The sequence below is a fragment of the Symsagittifera roscoffensis genome, chromosome 10, assembly GCF_963678635.1.
Source record: "Symsagittifera roscoffensis chromosome 10, txSymRosc1.1, whole genome shotgun sequence".
NCBI classification, from domain to species: Eukaryota; Metazoa; Xenacoelomorpha; order Acoela; family Convolutidae; genus Symsagittifera; species Symsagittifera roscoffensis.
This window is the reverse complement of record NC_087071.1, coordinates 23,926,272-23,943,813: the sequence shown is the minus strand read 5'-3', so window position 1 is coordinate 23,943,813 and position 17,542 is coordinate 23,926,272. Positions and strand designations below refer to the sequence as shown.

General features: G+C 36.0%; 1 protein-coding gene across 1 annotated transcript; it reads left to right on the top strand.

Moving 5' to 3' along the window:
• Window positions 1-3,688: 3,688 nt before the first annotated feature.
• On the top strand, window positions 3,689-14,965 carry LOC134855015 (lysoplasmalogenase TMEM86A-like). Its single transcript, XM_063871395.1, has 5 exons — window positions 3,689-4,007; window positions 5,340-5,489; window positions 9,301-9,510; window positions 13,842-14,018; window positions 14,715-14,965. Exons 1-5 carry the CDS (start codon window positions 3,929-3,931, stop codon window positions 14,963-14,965), a joined length of 867 nt encoding a protein of 288 aa, XP_063727465.1. The 5' UTR covers window positions 3,689-3,928.
• Window positions 14,966-17,542: the final 2,577 nt, after the last annotated feature.

The following is a 17,542-nucleotide window of genomic DNA, read 5'->3' as shown; positions in this document are numbered from 1 at the left end:
ATGGTCGGTTTTGATGCGCGGATCAGTTTCACATGAAGGTGGCTGTTTTGCATGTGCTTAAGCCAACCACTGACATAGACATAAGTCTTGTTACAGTCGGACGGAGGGCAGTCGAGTTTGCCTTTCTTGGACCTACCGTTGCTGGGCTGCTAGCGAGTCTCTACATTTCTTTCAAATCCTTAATGCTTTCAATTCCTTTATTAGTTTCAAATTCACTACTATCGGTGGTCTGGACCGAGGGTTCTGGATGATGATTTTCTTTGAGATGCCTGTTTATCTCTTCTTTTTTGCTATGAAACATTCTACTACAGTTTTCATTAGCACATTGAACTGTTTGCGACATTTTGCCGATAGCTTTGGCTTTAGAATCCCACCGTCTGTGAACTTAAGTTTAGTTGTCGGATTGTGCAACCAGTTGTCTTGGTCTCGCACTTTGTTTTGAGCCCATGGTTGTCAAGATCAGCCCTAAGCTGCCTAATCCAATCTTTTTGCCAAACTTAAGCACCTTCAAGTATATCATTCAAGCTGTCGACCCCGATGTTTTGGCTCTTTTTCCTTTCCCCCCCCCCATTTCACACCAGCTTCAATATATTAGTGTAACAAGTGGTTTTACAAGGTTGAGTATGAAGACCAAATATGTTTGTCGTGACCTTATTAGTCTGTATGTAAATTTTCATAACAATCGGACAATGTGGTCAACAAATTTACATGTAAAAATTTGCAGGTGGGGGGAAAAGGAAAAAGAGCCGATGTTTTTAAAGGAAGCGTACAGTTGAAACCTTCTCCTGCATAGTTGATGTGCGACTGGCGTTGTTTTTACCTTATCATTCAATTCTTTAGTTACATTTCATTTCTCGTTTCTAGCCTCACACACATTCAAATATGGCGAGTTAAATAACTGATGTTTTGTCTGAGGAAAAAAAACCCACTCGAGTACAAATATTGCGTTTTTTTCGTTATGAAAGTCGGAACAATAAGGGTAGTCGGATACTGTGCAAATAGCACAGAAAAAAAACAATCTTGAAAAAAAAACGATTTTTTTTTTGTCAAGTTGCGTCGTTTTTTGTTCGTGGTGTGATGAGAGCATCTGAAAGAACGTCTATATTTTTGATAGAAGTAGTAAATACGGTTCGTTTGACAACAAATTTTCTTATAGGATAAAATAAAAAGTTTAAAAAATAAAAGAAAATGATTGAAACAATTTCATTTTGTTCATAAAAAGAAGAACTAAAAACTTTTACCTGGATAAGGTAGAGTACCCGAAAACTTTTAACTGAAAAAGAACCAAGTTTTCGCGAAAAAAAGTGATTTTTAAGACTACCATTATAAGATTAACCTAAGCATATCATGAGTCTGTTATATTCGTTTTATAGGCTCAAAATTTTACTCCACAACCTTGATAAAATTTTTTGGAAATTTGAAGCTTCTAGAAATTTGAGGCCTCTAAAACAAGTTTTCTTTTAGTTAACAATTTTTCTTAGCCTATTAATATATAACGAATCAGGGGCGAATCTAAGATTTTCTCAAAAGTTGTTCGAAATTTTGTCGACCTTTTTCAAGGTCGACCAACTGATTTGCCGAGCAATACCAGAACAATATACAGACCCCATTTTGACAAAAAAAAATGTTTGAAAAAACCGCAAGCAAATGTTTGAAAAACAGGTCAAAAAAGCCGTTTCTGGGCACTTTTTGGCAATCTTTGACATATATCAAAATTAATATATATTGGCGCCGAAGGCGCCTTAAGAAAAGTTCTTGGGCTGGTCGGCCTAAAATGGGTGTCATATTTAAATACCAAAGGGGGGACCCTTTGGTTGGTGAAGGGGTCGAATCTCTGAGGGGAAAGGGGCGTCCCCCCTAAACCTGCCCCTGTAATGAATGTTACTCGATCGCTCCGCTCGCTCGCTAAGTAAGCTCCAGGAGATATGTAACATATTTCGGTCAGTTCTTTTGATTATGAAACTCGTGAAATACTCCCGCCAAACCCAATCAAAAGAATATGATGAGAAAAATTTATCTTCGAAATAAAACAACCCTCACTCAAAAAAGGCATCCTTTGAAAATGGGTAACCAATTCAGGCATAATCCCATTTCTGCTAATTTGAAAAAAAAATGAAAAAGGTCTAGTTCTTTCAGAAATGTTTTCTTCATTAATGACGTCTAAAGGGGAAATAATTTCACGTTAATTTCACGAAGCTTCAGCTCCTTTTTTATTTACAAAAGGGGTTTTAAGGTGAATTTGATTGTGCGAAATTACGCTCTTTCAATGAATACTTGTAGTTGACGTTTGAAACAAACTCATCTAGCCTTTTACGCTAATCGATCAGCCTGTGGATCTCGGTCCCTCAAAAATGTGCGTGAATAAATGCGTTTGATGTATTTGTTCATTCCACGTTTTTTCAGACCGCGTGAGTAAATTGATGTTCATTCATTTTGTCAGTATAACGAGTTGTTTTAATCGTACAATTTCCCTACCCTAATCCCCCTTTTTCCTGTGCTGCCGTTGAAGAATTATCTTCCCAAAGCTGAAGCTGGAACCCTTTTTGCAAAAGTGAATTACTGCTGAAGGCGTCTGCATCATTTTGTACCATCAGTTATGCAAAACCTGCTTCATTTCCCAAGCCCCTCGGAAAGCACAAAATCGGTTTTTTGTAAATCGATTTTAAGAAAAAAAACTGAATGAGGGAATGGAAAACAAAACGTTTTTGCTGATGCTTTTTTTCTTGAAAAAGCTGGCAGTATTTCCTTTAGTAGCATAAGGTCACTTGGCTGGGCTGTAGAACAGAAAGGGTCAAAAAATCTGACTCAGCTTTTGAAAGATTAAGCAAGACCATGTTAGAAGTTTGCAAGAAAAAATAACATTTTAAATGTACTCTTGCTTAGCACCCCCACCAGATCAAAAACGAATTTGTAACAAAGCTACCAAACTGCAACCGAAGACTAAATTAGTCAAGTGGTGACAAAACTGCAAACCTATATCTGTCAGTAAGTTAGGTTAAGTTTAATTGCAGTAAGTAAATCATTAGACCGCGTTGTTTTGACCAAGTTTTGTTTGAGACTTTTCCATACCATGGCTCTTTTTCCTTTCCTCCCCCCTGCAAAAGTTTACTGAGGAAATTTTGTTCACGTTATCCGAATTTTACAAAAATTAGCATGCGAAGTAATTAGGCCATGACAAACATATTTGGTCTTCATAACTAACCTCACAAAACCACTCGTTACACCATAAAACTGATGCTTATTTGAGGTGGGAGGGGAAAAGAAAAAGAGCCCATACCACCTTTTGTGGATGCTACAGATCAAAAGTCTAATTTTCTAAAATAAGTTCAAGCTATCAAATGTGTTCTATCAACCTAGAAAACAATTGGTCCACAGGCCAATTTTCACAACAATGGGACAATTAAAATAAACTTTTTACGTTTAAACCTTTGCAGGTGCGGGACGGAGAGTCGGTTCTATAAGAAAATTTTCGAATAAAAGGTTACGTATTTCGACACTCAAAAATATAACATAGAGTCTTTGAACTGATTTGCCTGCCCCCCTTTGCAGTGTTGCAAATGGTGTTCAGGGTGACAACGGAAACGACTAGTTAGATAGCCTTCCTTCCGTAATTGCTTAGTTTTTTCTCCTTTCCCTTTTTTGCTCTCTTACCTTCACTTTTATTGTGACGTCATTAAGATATTACCTCTTGATGACGTAATCAGTCTCATCATTGTCTTCATTCACTTTCTTCTTCGATTTTTTCGCATTTTTCCTCTCTAGTTCTTTTTGAACAATTTTTTTACACGTTATTAGAATGGGACAAACACTGGCGCACGTGTATAAATGACGTAGCTAAACATTCGACTATATATCCAATTTACCCTTGAGAATAACAAAAAGGAAAGCACATATTTGCAATTATTGGGTGAAAAATTGTTCAATTAAAATGACGTCTAGTCACCCTTATATTTACATTACGTTCGTTTTGTTTTATTTCCTCCTCAAAGTCATCCAGGATCCCAAAGGTCTCTTTCTTCACTTCTCACACCTCCCCCCCCCCCCCCCCCCCCCCCAAAAAAAAACTTCGAAAAGTGGGCGTGCAATACGTAATATGCAAAACGTATGAAATTTGTACAGTGCTGATTTAAATTATCCGGACAAATCGAACAAAACTTGAATTTTCAAACGCGTTTTTCTCAAATTGGGTTAAGATTAGACAAAAAGTGAAGAGATCAAAAGTTGCTTAGAATTTCACCAGAATTAATATGGTGCCATTTTTTCTCCAAAATTCTCAACAAAAATTTTACCACAAAAAAGGGTCATTTTGGCTTTTTTCAATTAATCAAGAATTACGCGGAAACTACTTTGTTAATTGATCAGAAAATTATATCACAGGAAGCCTCTTACGCAGCTCAACAAAGTTTAAGAAGGATTAAATCTCCAAAAACTAGTATAAGAGAAAAAGTTTTCACTTGATAGTCAATAAATGTGATTTTTACTATGTAAAACCCAGAATCTTTGTTTAAAAACAAATTTTAAACAATTTGCGCAAATTTTTGGAGATTTAACCCTTCTTAAACTTTGTTGAGCTGCATAAGAGGCTTCCTGTGATATAATTTTCTCATCAATTAACAAAGTAGTTTCCGCGTAATTCTTGATTAATTGAAAAAAGCCAGAATGACCCTTTTTTGTGGTAAAATTTTTGTTGAGAATTTTGGAGAAAAAATGGCACCATGAAAATGAAATTCTAAGCAAATTTTGTTCTCTTCACTTTTTGTCTAATCTTAACCCAATTTGAGAAAAACGCGTTTCAAAATTCAAATTTTGTTCGATTTGTCCGGATAATTTAAATCAGCACTGTATGACTAGTAGCACTTTTTCATAGACTTTTTAGGGAGTTGTATAATTATCGTTTTCGGTATTTGAGATCAACCAGTTTTTTTCCGCTGAACACACTTACTACTCCAACCAACCATTGGTTCTTCATACTTTGCAGAGAAAATCGATACATTTAGCGTCAATAAATATCTTGCAAAAATTAAAAAAAATGGGCTCTTTTTCATTTTCCCCACCTCACACGACTATGAATTTTCTGGTGTTACGAGTGGTTTTACAAGGTTTATTGTGGAGACCAAATATGTTTGGCACAGCCTAATCAGTCCGCATGTCTATTTTCATAACGATCGGACAATGTCAACAGAAGCTTTTTCTAGTTAAAAAACTGCAGGTGGGGGGAAAAGGAAAAAGAGCCAAGAAATGAAAAACGCAAGAAAAACTTCAATTTATGGGTGTATAGCTCATGGGGATGAAAAAAGTGTTGAACACATGAGGGTAGGTGAAAGAGACCTGTGGTTAAGCATTGGACCACCAGCTGGTGGAGATGTTGATCAAGTGTTGTGCGACCCTCACACTCTGCTACACAATGAGGACCAACATGAGGGAGTTGCAGCTGACCTCTAAGCCACACACACAACAGACCAAGTTCTTCATTGGACTCCTGTTCTCAGGTAGCCACGAACAAAACTTCACATTAACAGCGCGCTACTTTTTCAAATTTAATTTTAGGCTCTTTCTCGTCACCTTTCCTTTTAGTTTTGAACCATTTGATCTTCATATACTTAACATTTCGCACGCTCTGACAAGTTCGAGATTCAAATTGATCGTTGTCATAATGCAATGAAATTTGGTATGATGAACAAACTAATTATTGTGAACGGATTCGCTCCTCATTCATCACACATTGCGCTGACATAACCCGCAAAGCAAGTAAGAAAAGAAAACAAAAATATCGAGGGGAGGGGAGGAAAAGAGCCATATACTGCATCGAAATCAATTTACAGTAGCCCATTTAGATATGTAAATCGATTTAGAATGACCAGTAGAAAAAAAATCGGCTCTTTTTCCTTTCCCCCCCCCCCCCCCCCCCACCTCAGACGAGCTTCAATTTTTTAGTGTAACGAGTGGTTTTACGAGGTTGATTATGAAGACCAAATATGTTTTTCATGGCCTAATTAGTCTATATGTCAATTTTCATAACAATAGGACAATGTGGCCAACAAACTTACTTGTAAAAATTTGCAAGTGGGGGGGGGGGGGAAGGAAAAAGAGCCAAAAAATCGACTTTATTGCCAAAAAATTGATTTAAAATTATTTACGTGCATGTCAATTTTCACGACAATCGGACAAAGTGAACAGTATTTTCAAATAAATAAATTTGCCTAACGAGTGGTATTACAAGGTTAGTTATGAAAACCAAAGATGTTTATCATGGCCTAATCAGTCAGCATATCAATTTTCATGACAATTGGACAATGTGAACAGTAATTTTTGCTCTTTTCCAGTTTCCCACCCCCCTCGTAAAATAGCAAAATAAGGCTGTTCAAAAATTGTTCTCAGGAAACTTTGCATGTTATAAATGTTGTGAAATATTGTTCACCTGTTGACCTTGTCACGTTTTAATGCAGTTTTTAACAATAAAAGACTTTTAAATAGACTTTCCTTTAATGATTTTCAGAAAAATTCGAGGGAGAAACTTGAAAAGAGTTGTAAAGGCTTTGGCTCTTTTTCCTTTTCCATCCCACCTCACTCAAACATAAATTTTATGGTCTAACGAGTGGTTTTACAAGGTTAATTATGAAGACCATATATGCTTGTTATGGCCTAATCAGTCTAATAACAATTTTCATAACAATCGGACAATGTGGTCAACAAACTTACTTGTAAAAATTTGCAAGTGGGGGGGGAAGGAAAAAGAGCCAAAAAATCGACTTTATTGCCAAAAAATTGATTTAAAATGACTTACGTGGATTTTTGCAAGGCAGTGAAATCCATTAAAATTTTAAAAAAATTGGGCTCTTTTTCCTTTTCACCGCACCTGCAAAAATTCCCCAAAAATTTGCATCCTTGCTTTCCAAAAACTTTTCTAGCCAGTCAAAAAAATTTATCAAACAACTTTAGAAATGAAAACTTATGATGAGCGATTTTTTTAAAACACTCGATGAATGGAGTTGTATGACAAGCATTTTTTGTGAATGGAGATCAATCCAGCCGTGCTGACAAAACTAGATTACAATCGACTTTATACCGATGATGTGATATAGGCTTAAAAAAAACTGTTTTGAATTGATTTAAAATTGATTTAGTTTGATAGTCATTGTAGCTTACAAAAATTATTTTCAATCATTTCTAAATTGAATTAAATCCTTTTTTGCTTATTTTTTGGTTTTAATTTTGAATAAGAAAAGTATCAATTAAAGTGAATTTAAAGCCCTTTTGTCCATTTCTTTGGATTTTTTTTCATACAGATCCTATGCAGATTATATTCAGACTCGTTTATCAAAGAATAATGAAAATTGAAAATACAACTATAAAGCAAGTTTTTATTAGACTTTCGTGTTTTTGCTTGGTCAGAAAAGAAACTTTGATTATCACTAATCTGTAACTCTCTGCACCAGAAAAGACTTGTTCTACCTAGAGTTTTTCAATTTAAGGTCTTTTGCTTAATATTGCGCTCAGGACTTTGATAAAGAAAAGGACATTTGGACAAATAAAAAAGAGCTCAAATTGTTTACGAGTATAAAGACTTTATATGACAAAAATCTTCAAAATGAAAGGGGCTAATAGATTCTCTCGACCAAAGTTCGACATGTTTCGACTGTCTCGACCGACTTTTTCTAATATTTGTTCGACCCGGCATAGATATATTTCAACTTTCTCGACCCAAAAAGGGTGTTTTGACTTTGCTCGCTCGGCCTATATTTCGACTGTGCTCGACCTATGTTTTGATGGTGATTGAATTATGTTTCGACTCTCTTGACCAAAATCGGGTGTTTTGCGACTGTGTGCTTGACTTAAAGCTGCTTATCGACTGCGGAACTTCAGTCGCAAAACTGCACCTGCTCGGTTTTCAAAGTCAAAACATAACTTGAACTTCCCGACACGGGGAAAGAATTGCCACCCCCTATAAGTGAAAGCAGTAAACTATCACTAGAGCGTTCTATTCATAATTCGATTTTTTTTTGGTATGCTGATTGGTTCAAATTGATCAGTGGCAACCTATTTGTTCTAACTTGTTTATTGCATGCTACTATTGACAATGCTCGGCATAGTTGTTTTCCCGCACCAATCCTACTCTGCCCCGTACTCTCCACTGGTTAGCTCTTCTTACGCGTCAAGACATTAGAGCGGAATGACCTAGTTTTTGGCATGCGTTAAACGTGACGTTGCTTGCCGGGTATTTTGAGATAGTTTTCTGCTTGATGGTGATGTGTTGTGCCGATGAAGCCGGCTATCTGGTGTAAGAATTCTATGCGCGCTCCCAACTCTCTTATGACAAAACAACTTGTTGAAACATCTCCGCTCCGTTGTTTTTGTCAAGCGCAACCACTCTATCTGACATTTTGATTTTTTCATGTTCGTAATAAAAATATTTTGTACATTTTCCGCCGTTTTGGTGAAATCTCTCAATTTCTCAAACGTCTCATTTTCCCGATTTCCGTAAAACAAACCTCATTTTTGGGTAACAGTCCTTTCTCGTTTGAAACTCGCATTGTACAGTACCATGGGGTAGCTCTCGGGCTTAACGTTTAACCCAAGTCTTCGAGCTTTAAAGACCCGCTGTGCTTTATCTCCGATACATATGAACTGATTTGATTTGAGCTTCATTTGCAATTACAGGAAGATATTCTTGCTTACCTTTTCTGTTAATGCCGCTTTTGCTGTAAACTTTAAGGTGACTGCAAAGTAGATATAATCTGGATCGATGTCGTACTAAGCGATCATGCCTCAGTAGAACTTAATTATCCACTCTTCCAAGTAAGCAGGCGGCTACGGGTTCCGAGAATCCCACAACGATTCATTATTCAGTTAGTTTTTCCATCACCTTTTTATCCGCTGGCTGCGCCATGATTTAGCTTTGAAAACGTATGAGATTTAAAGTTCAATTTGAATGCAGCTGTGTGGTCCAAGAACATTAAATCAACTGCACTTACTGTTTCGGGTAACTCCAGACAACCTAGAGGTCAACAATGTCAAATGACAGACTTTCAGACAGCAAATTGAAATCAAAGACTTTACCTTAAATTGAATAAAATTCTCTGTGTCACTTTGCTAAACATATCACTTTTCAATTTACAAGATATGTGGTGTCAGGATTTTCAAAAAAAATGAATATTCCTGTTTTTATTTTGATTTGTTTTCTTTTTCAAGTTCCATCATTTTGTAAATCGAACACTCCGTAGATGCTAAAGGGCAGTTGAGTATTTGGGACTTTGGGCAGATACAAGCTGTTTTGTTGTTATTATGTTTGCGTGTGTGTAGTGTTTGGAGACGGACTGTTGGTGTGGGACAACTTACACTTCTCTTTCTTCATCCTGGGCCTCCTCTCCTTCCTCATCTCCCACTGCTACTACACAGCCTCCTTTGGACTCCACCCCCTCCACCCCCGACTGGCAGTGGTGGTGTTCATGTGTGCCATCGCAGTCTTCTCCACATGCGTCTACTTCGAGAGACAGTCCACCAAACCACTAGGTGAGTGACTGAGTCCATTATCGTTATTGTCTGCTAATAAGTCTGATACTAGTGTTATGAATGATACTAAAGGAAAAATTATTTTCAGGCTTTTCTGGGAATAATGATTGATAGATGAATTTCATTAACAGTTATTACTTGTAGCATTAGCCTGAGGTCCACTTTCAGACATCCAGACTAAAAACAATGCTGAACTCGGGCTCCTTTTCCCTTTATATTCCTAACTTTATTTGTGGCACACGTGAAATTTTTAATCACATAACGAAAACTATGTTTGTAAAACTTGCCTATTCCTAAATAGGTCTTTCCTCTTTTCAATGAAACTTTTATTTTTTTGAAACTCTCTTTAATTATTCTTTTGAAACATCAAAAAAATTATGTTTGTGCAATATGGCGATGAGGTTCGGTCTTTGCCGGATTGACGTTTGCGTTTAAAATCAGTACTGTCCTTTTTACAGCAAAATTCAGAAAAGTAACATGTGCATCATAGCTCGTACAAAATTTTTTGGGTCACATATATTCATAGATTGAAACAAGATTTCAGATTTTGCAAAACAGAATCAGTGATCAGAGTTTAGCAACAAGGTTTCAGCGTTCTACTGTAGAAATTTTTTAAAAGTTTGGCTTTCCACCTACAACTATACTCTGAGATATAAGCATAAGCTTCATCGAGAATGGTGTAGGGTTCGAATCTGGGGGCAACACAACTCTGTGCATTTTGTAAATAAATGATTATCTCTCTATTTTCACTGATTCTGCTATCAGAATTAAACAGATCAAGAAGAGCATTGGGCCACTGGGTACTGTTAGAATGCTCTGTTTCTAACTCTGATTTCATCTCTGAACGGGGCTAAATCGGCTTTTACTACAAAAAATACAGAATCAGTTCTGACTTGCGCAGCGAAACCAACTCGTGTTGAGTGGGTATTCACAAGTATCAAAATTAAAAAAATCAATCCTATTTGTACCAAAATGAAAAATCAATAGCGTTAGTACCAAAAACATTCAATTGGTCAAACGACTACTAAGCCTACTATTTTAAGATCGAGGTTTAACGTCACCGGTGGGGGCGCTACGCGAGCGTCGCACCTTCGCGGCGTTATCCGGCTCTAATTTTAGCATAGAGTCCTACCCTCTTGCCAAATTAATCAGTCGTAAAGTTGAGGGACTTTTTTTATTGTTGGACAATTCAAAGATCACATAATAATTTACAAGTTTTGTGCATTTAGTCCTTCGCGCATGAGAGTAGCTCCTTTTCAGCAGCAGTTCACCTGCTACTTATTTCCAACAAACCTATGAAGCTGCTTGCATCAGAAAATCCTTTAATTTTGTATGCCTTACAAAACACGAAAATTTAAAGTGAATCTCGATTTTTTTATGATCATTCAATTATCAATTATGGAAAAAAAAACAATTTTCAAATGTGGAGAAAATCTTTTCAAAGAATCGCTATACAATTTTTTGTGTACCCGAAAATTCTTGTGAAATCGTAAGATAAGCACTTTTCCAGATATGAAAAATGTATGGTAGGCTATTTTGTTCAACACAGGATATCTGGAATAAGAAATCTGATAACGGGCTCTTTTTGAAAACTTTTGTCCTATCCAACCTATCATCGCGAGAAAATTATAAATCTCTAAAACCTATAAATTATAAAATCCAGACTCTTACATATGTCGCAACGATTTCTTTTTGTTTTTTTTTCTAAGAAATTTTTAACATTTGTTCAATTCAAAATTTTTTTGCGGTTTGACTTTTAATTTTCGTTACTTTCAGTTATTTTCCTTTGTTAAAAGGAAGGCAAACGTCACCATTGATTGGCAAAAATGAAAAAACTGCAAAAAACATTATCAACTTCTTGTTTTACTTTTCAGTTTTCTCAGCGAATTTAAAATTCTACTGAATGATCCAATTTTTACAAATAGGGTTAACTTTATCAAAAAAATGACAATCATAATCTATTCTAGAACACGAGACAACTTTATTGGCATTTATTTTTTCTCTGTAAACTTTGAAAGTTAAAGTCTGTTTAAAAAACCGGCCAGTTTTTTCTGTTTTCTTGCGTTCATTGACTCTTTTCCAACCGTCTGTCCTTCACAATTGGAAATTTATTTGACAGAGAAATCATTTTCAATGACATCAAACAAAGATTTCTATATTTTGCTTCCTTACTTGATTAGCGAGGGTTAAATGATTTTAGGTCCCTTGGGTTACGTAAAAAAATGTTGAGGTAAAAAAGCAGCTGAACCAAATAGTGACATGACTATAGAAATAATTTTTGTAGTTTGCCCTGAGAGGTTGACCGAAGCAAAAATAAGGAGATGATTTTGTCGTAAAGATAAATGGCTGTTCTTCAAAATGACCAAATACACGAAAATTGTGTCAGGCTATCAAAAATGACTAAGTAAAAACATTGAAGGAGTTTTGAATTTTTGACAATTCATTTGACACAAAATGATTTAGAAGCTTTTAGCATTCGGTCCTTCGCGCATGAGAATAGCTCTTTTTCAGCGGAACTTCATCCTTGCCATTATTCTCAATGATCTTATATTCTTGAATCAAAAAATCCCTGAATTTTGTGTGCCGGACAAAACACAATAATTTAAAGTGAAGCTCGGTTGTTCTTTTATGCTCATTCAATTTTTAATTAGGAAAAAATAACAATTTTCATTTTGAGAAAAAATTGTAAAGAATCATTAATGTATTTTTGTGTGACTGGTCTTGTTTAAAATTGTTTGAACATACAAGCCTTTTTCCAGATTTGAGAATTGTATGATTAGCTTTTTTTGTTCAACATGGGAAAGTTGCTATGAGAAAGCTATTAATTGGTTCTTTTTGAATACTTTTGGCCAATCCAACCTATCACTGCGAGAAAAATATAAATTCGCTTTTGTATTATAATACCAAAAGTGCCTTCAATTTTTTAAGTGGCATTGAACGTAGTTCAGACTCTTATATAGGTCGCGATGACACTTATTTTTTTCCGGAAAATTTTTAACAGATGATCAGGCTCAAATTTAATTTTTCGCTGTGTGAGTTTTGACTTTTTTTCATTTTCAGATCAATTACTTTGTTAAAAAGAAAAATTATACTCCACTACTGAACAGCAAAAAAATGAAGATCGCAAAAACTACGATCAAGTTTTGAAAGTGGAATTTAATTTTGAGGTTTTTCAGCGAAACAAAACATTTATCTCTTGATCCAGTTTTCTCAAATTGGGTTAGTTTAAAAAAATAGTCAATCACAACTTGTTCTAGATTTTCAAAGAGATTTAAGGGCATCTGTTTTTCTTTGAAAATCGAAAATTGAGCTTTTTTCAAAAAATCAGTACAAAATCACTTCTTTGTGCATTCGTTGACTTTTTTTCAACTGTTTGTTGGCTGTGTTTTGATTTATTCTACCAAATTTGGATGGCGTGAAAAAAAGTAAAGAGATCCATTTTGGTGATCAAAGTGACAAATTCAAGAAGGGGGAGGCGCGTGCTAACTCCTCCCCCTAAACTGACCACCACTGTGATGCGTTTAGCTTTTTTGTCATTATCAGTCATTAAAAATGGGGAGGAACTTTGTATTCGGGTGTGCTTTAGGTTTTTTTTTGTTCACGCAAGATCAGGTTCTACAAATAATTGTTGAAGCAAGTCGAGTGATATATCATGTTACAGCCGTTTCAGTCGTGATTTGAATGACATTAAATAATTTTCAGAAAAATGTCCTAGTGTTGAGAAAAACAGGTTTAAATTGTTTTGTTTTTAATCTTAATTTGAGCAGCTAAAGCGAGAAAGCAAGCCTACAATAGCATATTTTAACAGCCTAACTTAAGCCTTCAAAACTTAGTGTTACTCTGCTACAAAAACTTGTATCAGTGTCGAGAAAAACCGGTTTAAATAAGTGAGTTGATTCTTGTCTAACTTCGAGCGAGTAAACCAAAGGAGCAATCTTCTTTTGTTTTTCAGCCAAAAGCTTTTACCACTCTAAAACCCCTTCATCCTGATTCCAATGACACTAAAAAATTCAAAAGATTGACCGAGTATCGAGAAAAACCAGTTGAAAATTTTTGAGTTTAATCGAGCGAGTAAATTAAGCTGATCATTCTATAATGAGTCTGCTCTTATTATACAATAATCAGCCATGAAACTTGTTTTGCATTGAAAAAAAAGGTTTTCGTAAAAGCTTTTCATCACACCACGCACAAAAAAAACACTAATTTGAAAAAAAAATGTAAAAACTTTTTATGTACTTTTTTAAGAACATGGTCGGAGCATTTTGTGCTACTTGCACACCAACCGGCTATCTTGGTTTTCTTAATTGTAAATAGCATTATGATTTTTTCAGACATTACAACATTCTACATCGTAATAGTGGCTTGTTATCTCTACAGTGGGGTGCTCTATGCAGGCGTGTGGAGGGCATTGGTGTTACTTCTCACAGCCACCAGTGAGAACGAGAAGGATAGAGGCAAACAGAGACTATTCGGCATCCTTCTCTACGTCCTGTCCGACACATTAATAGGCATATCAAATATAGTTATGGCCAAATTGTTGGCAATGCTTTTTTCGGCCTACAAACCTAAACGAAGCTGATTAAACTAAAACACTCAATTTGACACTTGAAATTAATTTTTTAACCATTCGAGCATGTAAAAAAGCATACCGAAAATTCTAATCTGGATAAAACAGCCGTTTTTTGACCGTTTAAATTACTCCAGGTTATCGATGCCAACAATTTGGCAGTAACTATACATGCACACTTTTTTCACACACGCTGCTCTTTTCCAGTTTGACTAAATACGTCATGATTGACGCCCCCCCCCCCCCTCAGGGATTCGACCCCCTGCCGACCCAAAGGGTCCCCCCTTTGTACTATTTTCCAAAATCCATTTTTGGTGATGGACTCTAAAAATTTTCTAAAGGCGCCTTTGGCGCTAATATATACTAATTTTGAGGGGGGAGCGCGCGCCGAAAAAACGCGGTTTTTTGGTCAAAAATTTCCAAAAAGTGGAAGAGCTCGAAAAATCAATATGGTCGGCATAAAGAAAAAAGTCGACAAAATTTTCGAAGTTTTTTTGGAAATCCGCCCCCCCCCCCCCTCGAGAAAATCCTAGATCCGACCCTGGATTGGAGATAGTTTTTGGGTAAAATAATATAATTGAGCAGTTTTCATCAAAGATACAAATATAATAACTGGAAAAGAGGTGTGATTGAATAGCTGCCAATAAATTTATCATCTACTCGGAGAACACGTGGGCGCTGCATATGGCCACATACTTCTTAGCCCAGTTCCTCCTCACCCAGTCGTCGCTAGTGGTGATTGACAGGAACAAGCTGCGCCATCCTCCAGTTGGGAGGAGTTTCTCCTCCGACCTTGCCAGTTTCCTCAGAGCGTGGACCAATGTGAACAGAGTAGAATTAGAAGTCGATCGTAGCAGTGACAACGAGGAAAAAACACACCGCGATTGAAATGATATTATGGGTCGTTTTTACTTTTTGTTCAGTTTAATCGGCCAAAAAAATTGATTCGTTGGCTCGCAGTGCTTTAAAAAGCGAGATCAAAGAGAAACTATCTAGGTGGTCGTGCAAAGAATGCAACATGTGCTTTACTGTCATCTTTCCACATTATTGGAGCAGAATAAAAAGAAACTTTTAGAAAAAGCCTGAATTAGAATTAAAATTATACTAATCGTTTTATTGGCTATGTAGGGTATTCAAACCAGTGATGAGACATTGATAAATTGAAGCTAAACATGATTTGAAAGAAATTTGAAACAAAAGTTCAAGTTGATGATTTTTTATAAGAACTTCTTTTCTGAATATTATCAGTCTGTTTAAGCCACCGGGGACTTCAGTTATTTACTCGGGATGACAAAAATGCTAGTCATACAATTTTCGTTTATCATACAATTCTATACATTTGAGAGAAGAAAAATGCACGAAAACAGTATTGCGAGCATGTTTTCCAGTAATGGAACTCAATGAATGAAATGTACCGAAAACACTACCACAAGCTTGGCCAAAAACAGCAACACAAACAACATTAACCACTGGCACAAACAATAAATCACATTGTTGTTCCGACTTTCGATACGAAAGTAACGGAATATTTGTGCTCGGGGTGGGTTTTTTTTTCTTCAGACAAATTTCGACTTTTTAACTAGCCATTTTTGACGGAATTTTTTCACATCAATCGAAAGCTATTGTTGTCCTGAGCTTAAATTTGAAAAGATATTGCACCTGTGATCATTTTTCGTAAAGTTATGAGGGTTTAAAGATTGCCATTTTGGCCATTTTGACCAATTTGGGACAATTAACGCGCGATATAATTCGCGCTATTAACGCGTAAGCGGAGATTTAATCCGTCTTATAAATCGTTCCAAATTGGTTGAAAGAAGATTATATGCCGTAATTGATTTGTTACAACGAGCGAAATCTATTCTTTTGTACTTTATATGGCGTGTGGGGGGATGATTTTCATGAAAAATTTCAAATTTTCGAAATATAGGTCAGGCACAGTCGATTTATAGGTCGAACACAGTCGAAACATGGTTCTAGAACAATGGAAACATAGGTCGAGAACAGTCGAAATATAGTCGAGCACAGTCGAAACATAGGTCAAGCACAGTCGTCACATAAGTCGAGAAAGACAAAACATAGATTGAGCACAACTGAAACATAGCCATTGTTCTTCGAGAACAGTCGAAACATAGGTCAAGCACAGCCAAAACATAGGTCAAGCACAGTCGAAATATAAGTTGAGCACAGACGAAAGATAGGCATAGCACAATCAAAGCATAGATTGAGCACAGTTCAATACATAAGACGAGCAAACTCGAAAAAATAAATTCAATTAGCAGAAAATTCTGCATAAAAGTTTTTTTATGTGCAATTACTTAAACCAGAACCATTGCTCGCCATATGGACAAACACACCTACATTTGGTCCCAAACCAAAAACTTCAGCTAATTTTTTTAGGACAATAATAAAACTGTAACCAGAAAAACAGGAAGCTAAAAAACAATCAAATGGAACAGTTGTGAAAAACAACAGTCATGATTTTATTATAAATTATATGTAAAGGATAAACTCTAGGACTCACCTGGGATCTACAACTTTAAATCTATTTTCAAATTTTTCAGAAAAAAAAACCGGTTTCATTTATTCGACTCATGTTTTGACCAAAACAGTCAAACGATGTCCAATTTTTGTCGCAAATTAAGAAAAACTTTAGTTTTAGTCGAGCAAAATCAAATCATGGGTCAAACAGGGTCGAACCATTAACCGATACAGGCGAACAAGTCGAGAGAGTCGAGATCAATAAAGAGCGTTACACTCAGAGCTTCGTCCTGATGCAAACTGCTGTTCTGACTTTTGAAGAGCTCGGGTAGCTTTTCTTTAACCAGAAGAAAAGGCTTTTCATTTTTCTATTTTTGCTATTCAAGTACTTATTAAGGCCAAATTTTTGCAATCATTTAGAGGATTGAGATAACCATTACACATCCCATTATTAATCACGCCAAATGGAACAAATCTGAGATGTGTCAAACAATTTTTGGAACAAATTTTGTCCGTCTAAGCTTGTCCGTCTAAATTAAAAATGGGTATTTTTGACTGGAAGTCGAGACAGTCGAAAAATGCCCATTTTTAGTCGACAAAGTCGAAACATATTTATGCGGGTTGAACAATTTTTTTTTTTACAAAATGTCGGCCGAGACAGTTGACACAGTCGAAACATATCAGTTTCTGGATGAGAAGTTCAAAACAAATCCCAGCTGGGTCAAACGAAAACGAACACTTTTTGGTGGTTTTTTTGTGACGGTCGAATAATACCAAATTTTGATCGAGAAAGTCGAAACATACATTGAGCACCTCGATCCGGGAAGCATTACCACAGTTACTACCAAAAATACCAATAAATTATTTTCGCAAGCATTAACTCAATCACTACGAAAAACAACACTATCAACAACACTTTAATTACTACCACAAACCGCTTCTAAAAAACTTGAACATTAAATTTAACCGAGAACAACTAGAAAAGTG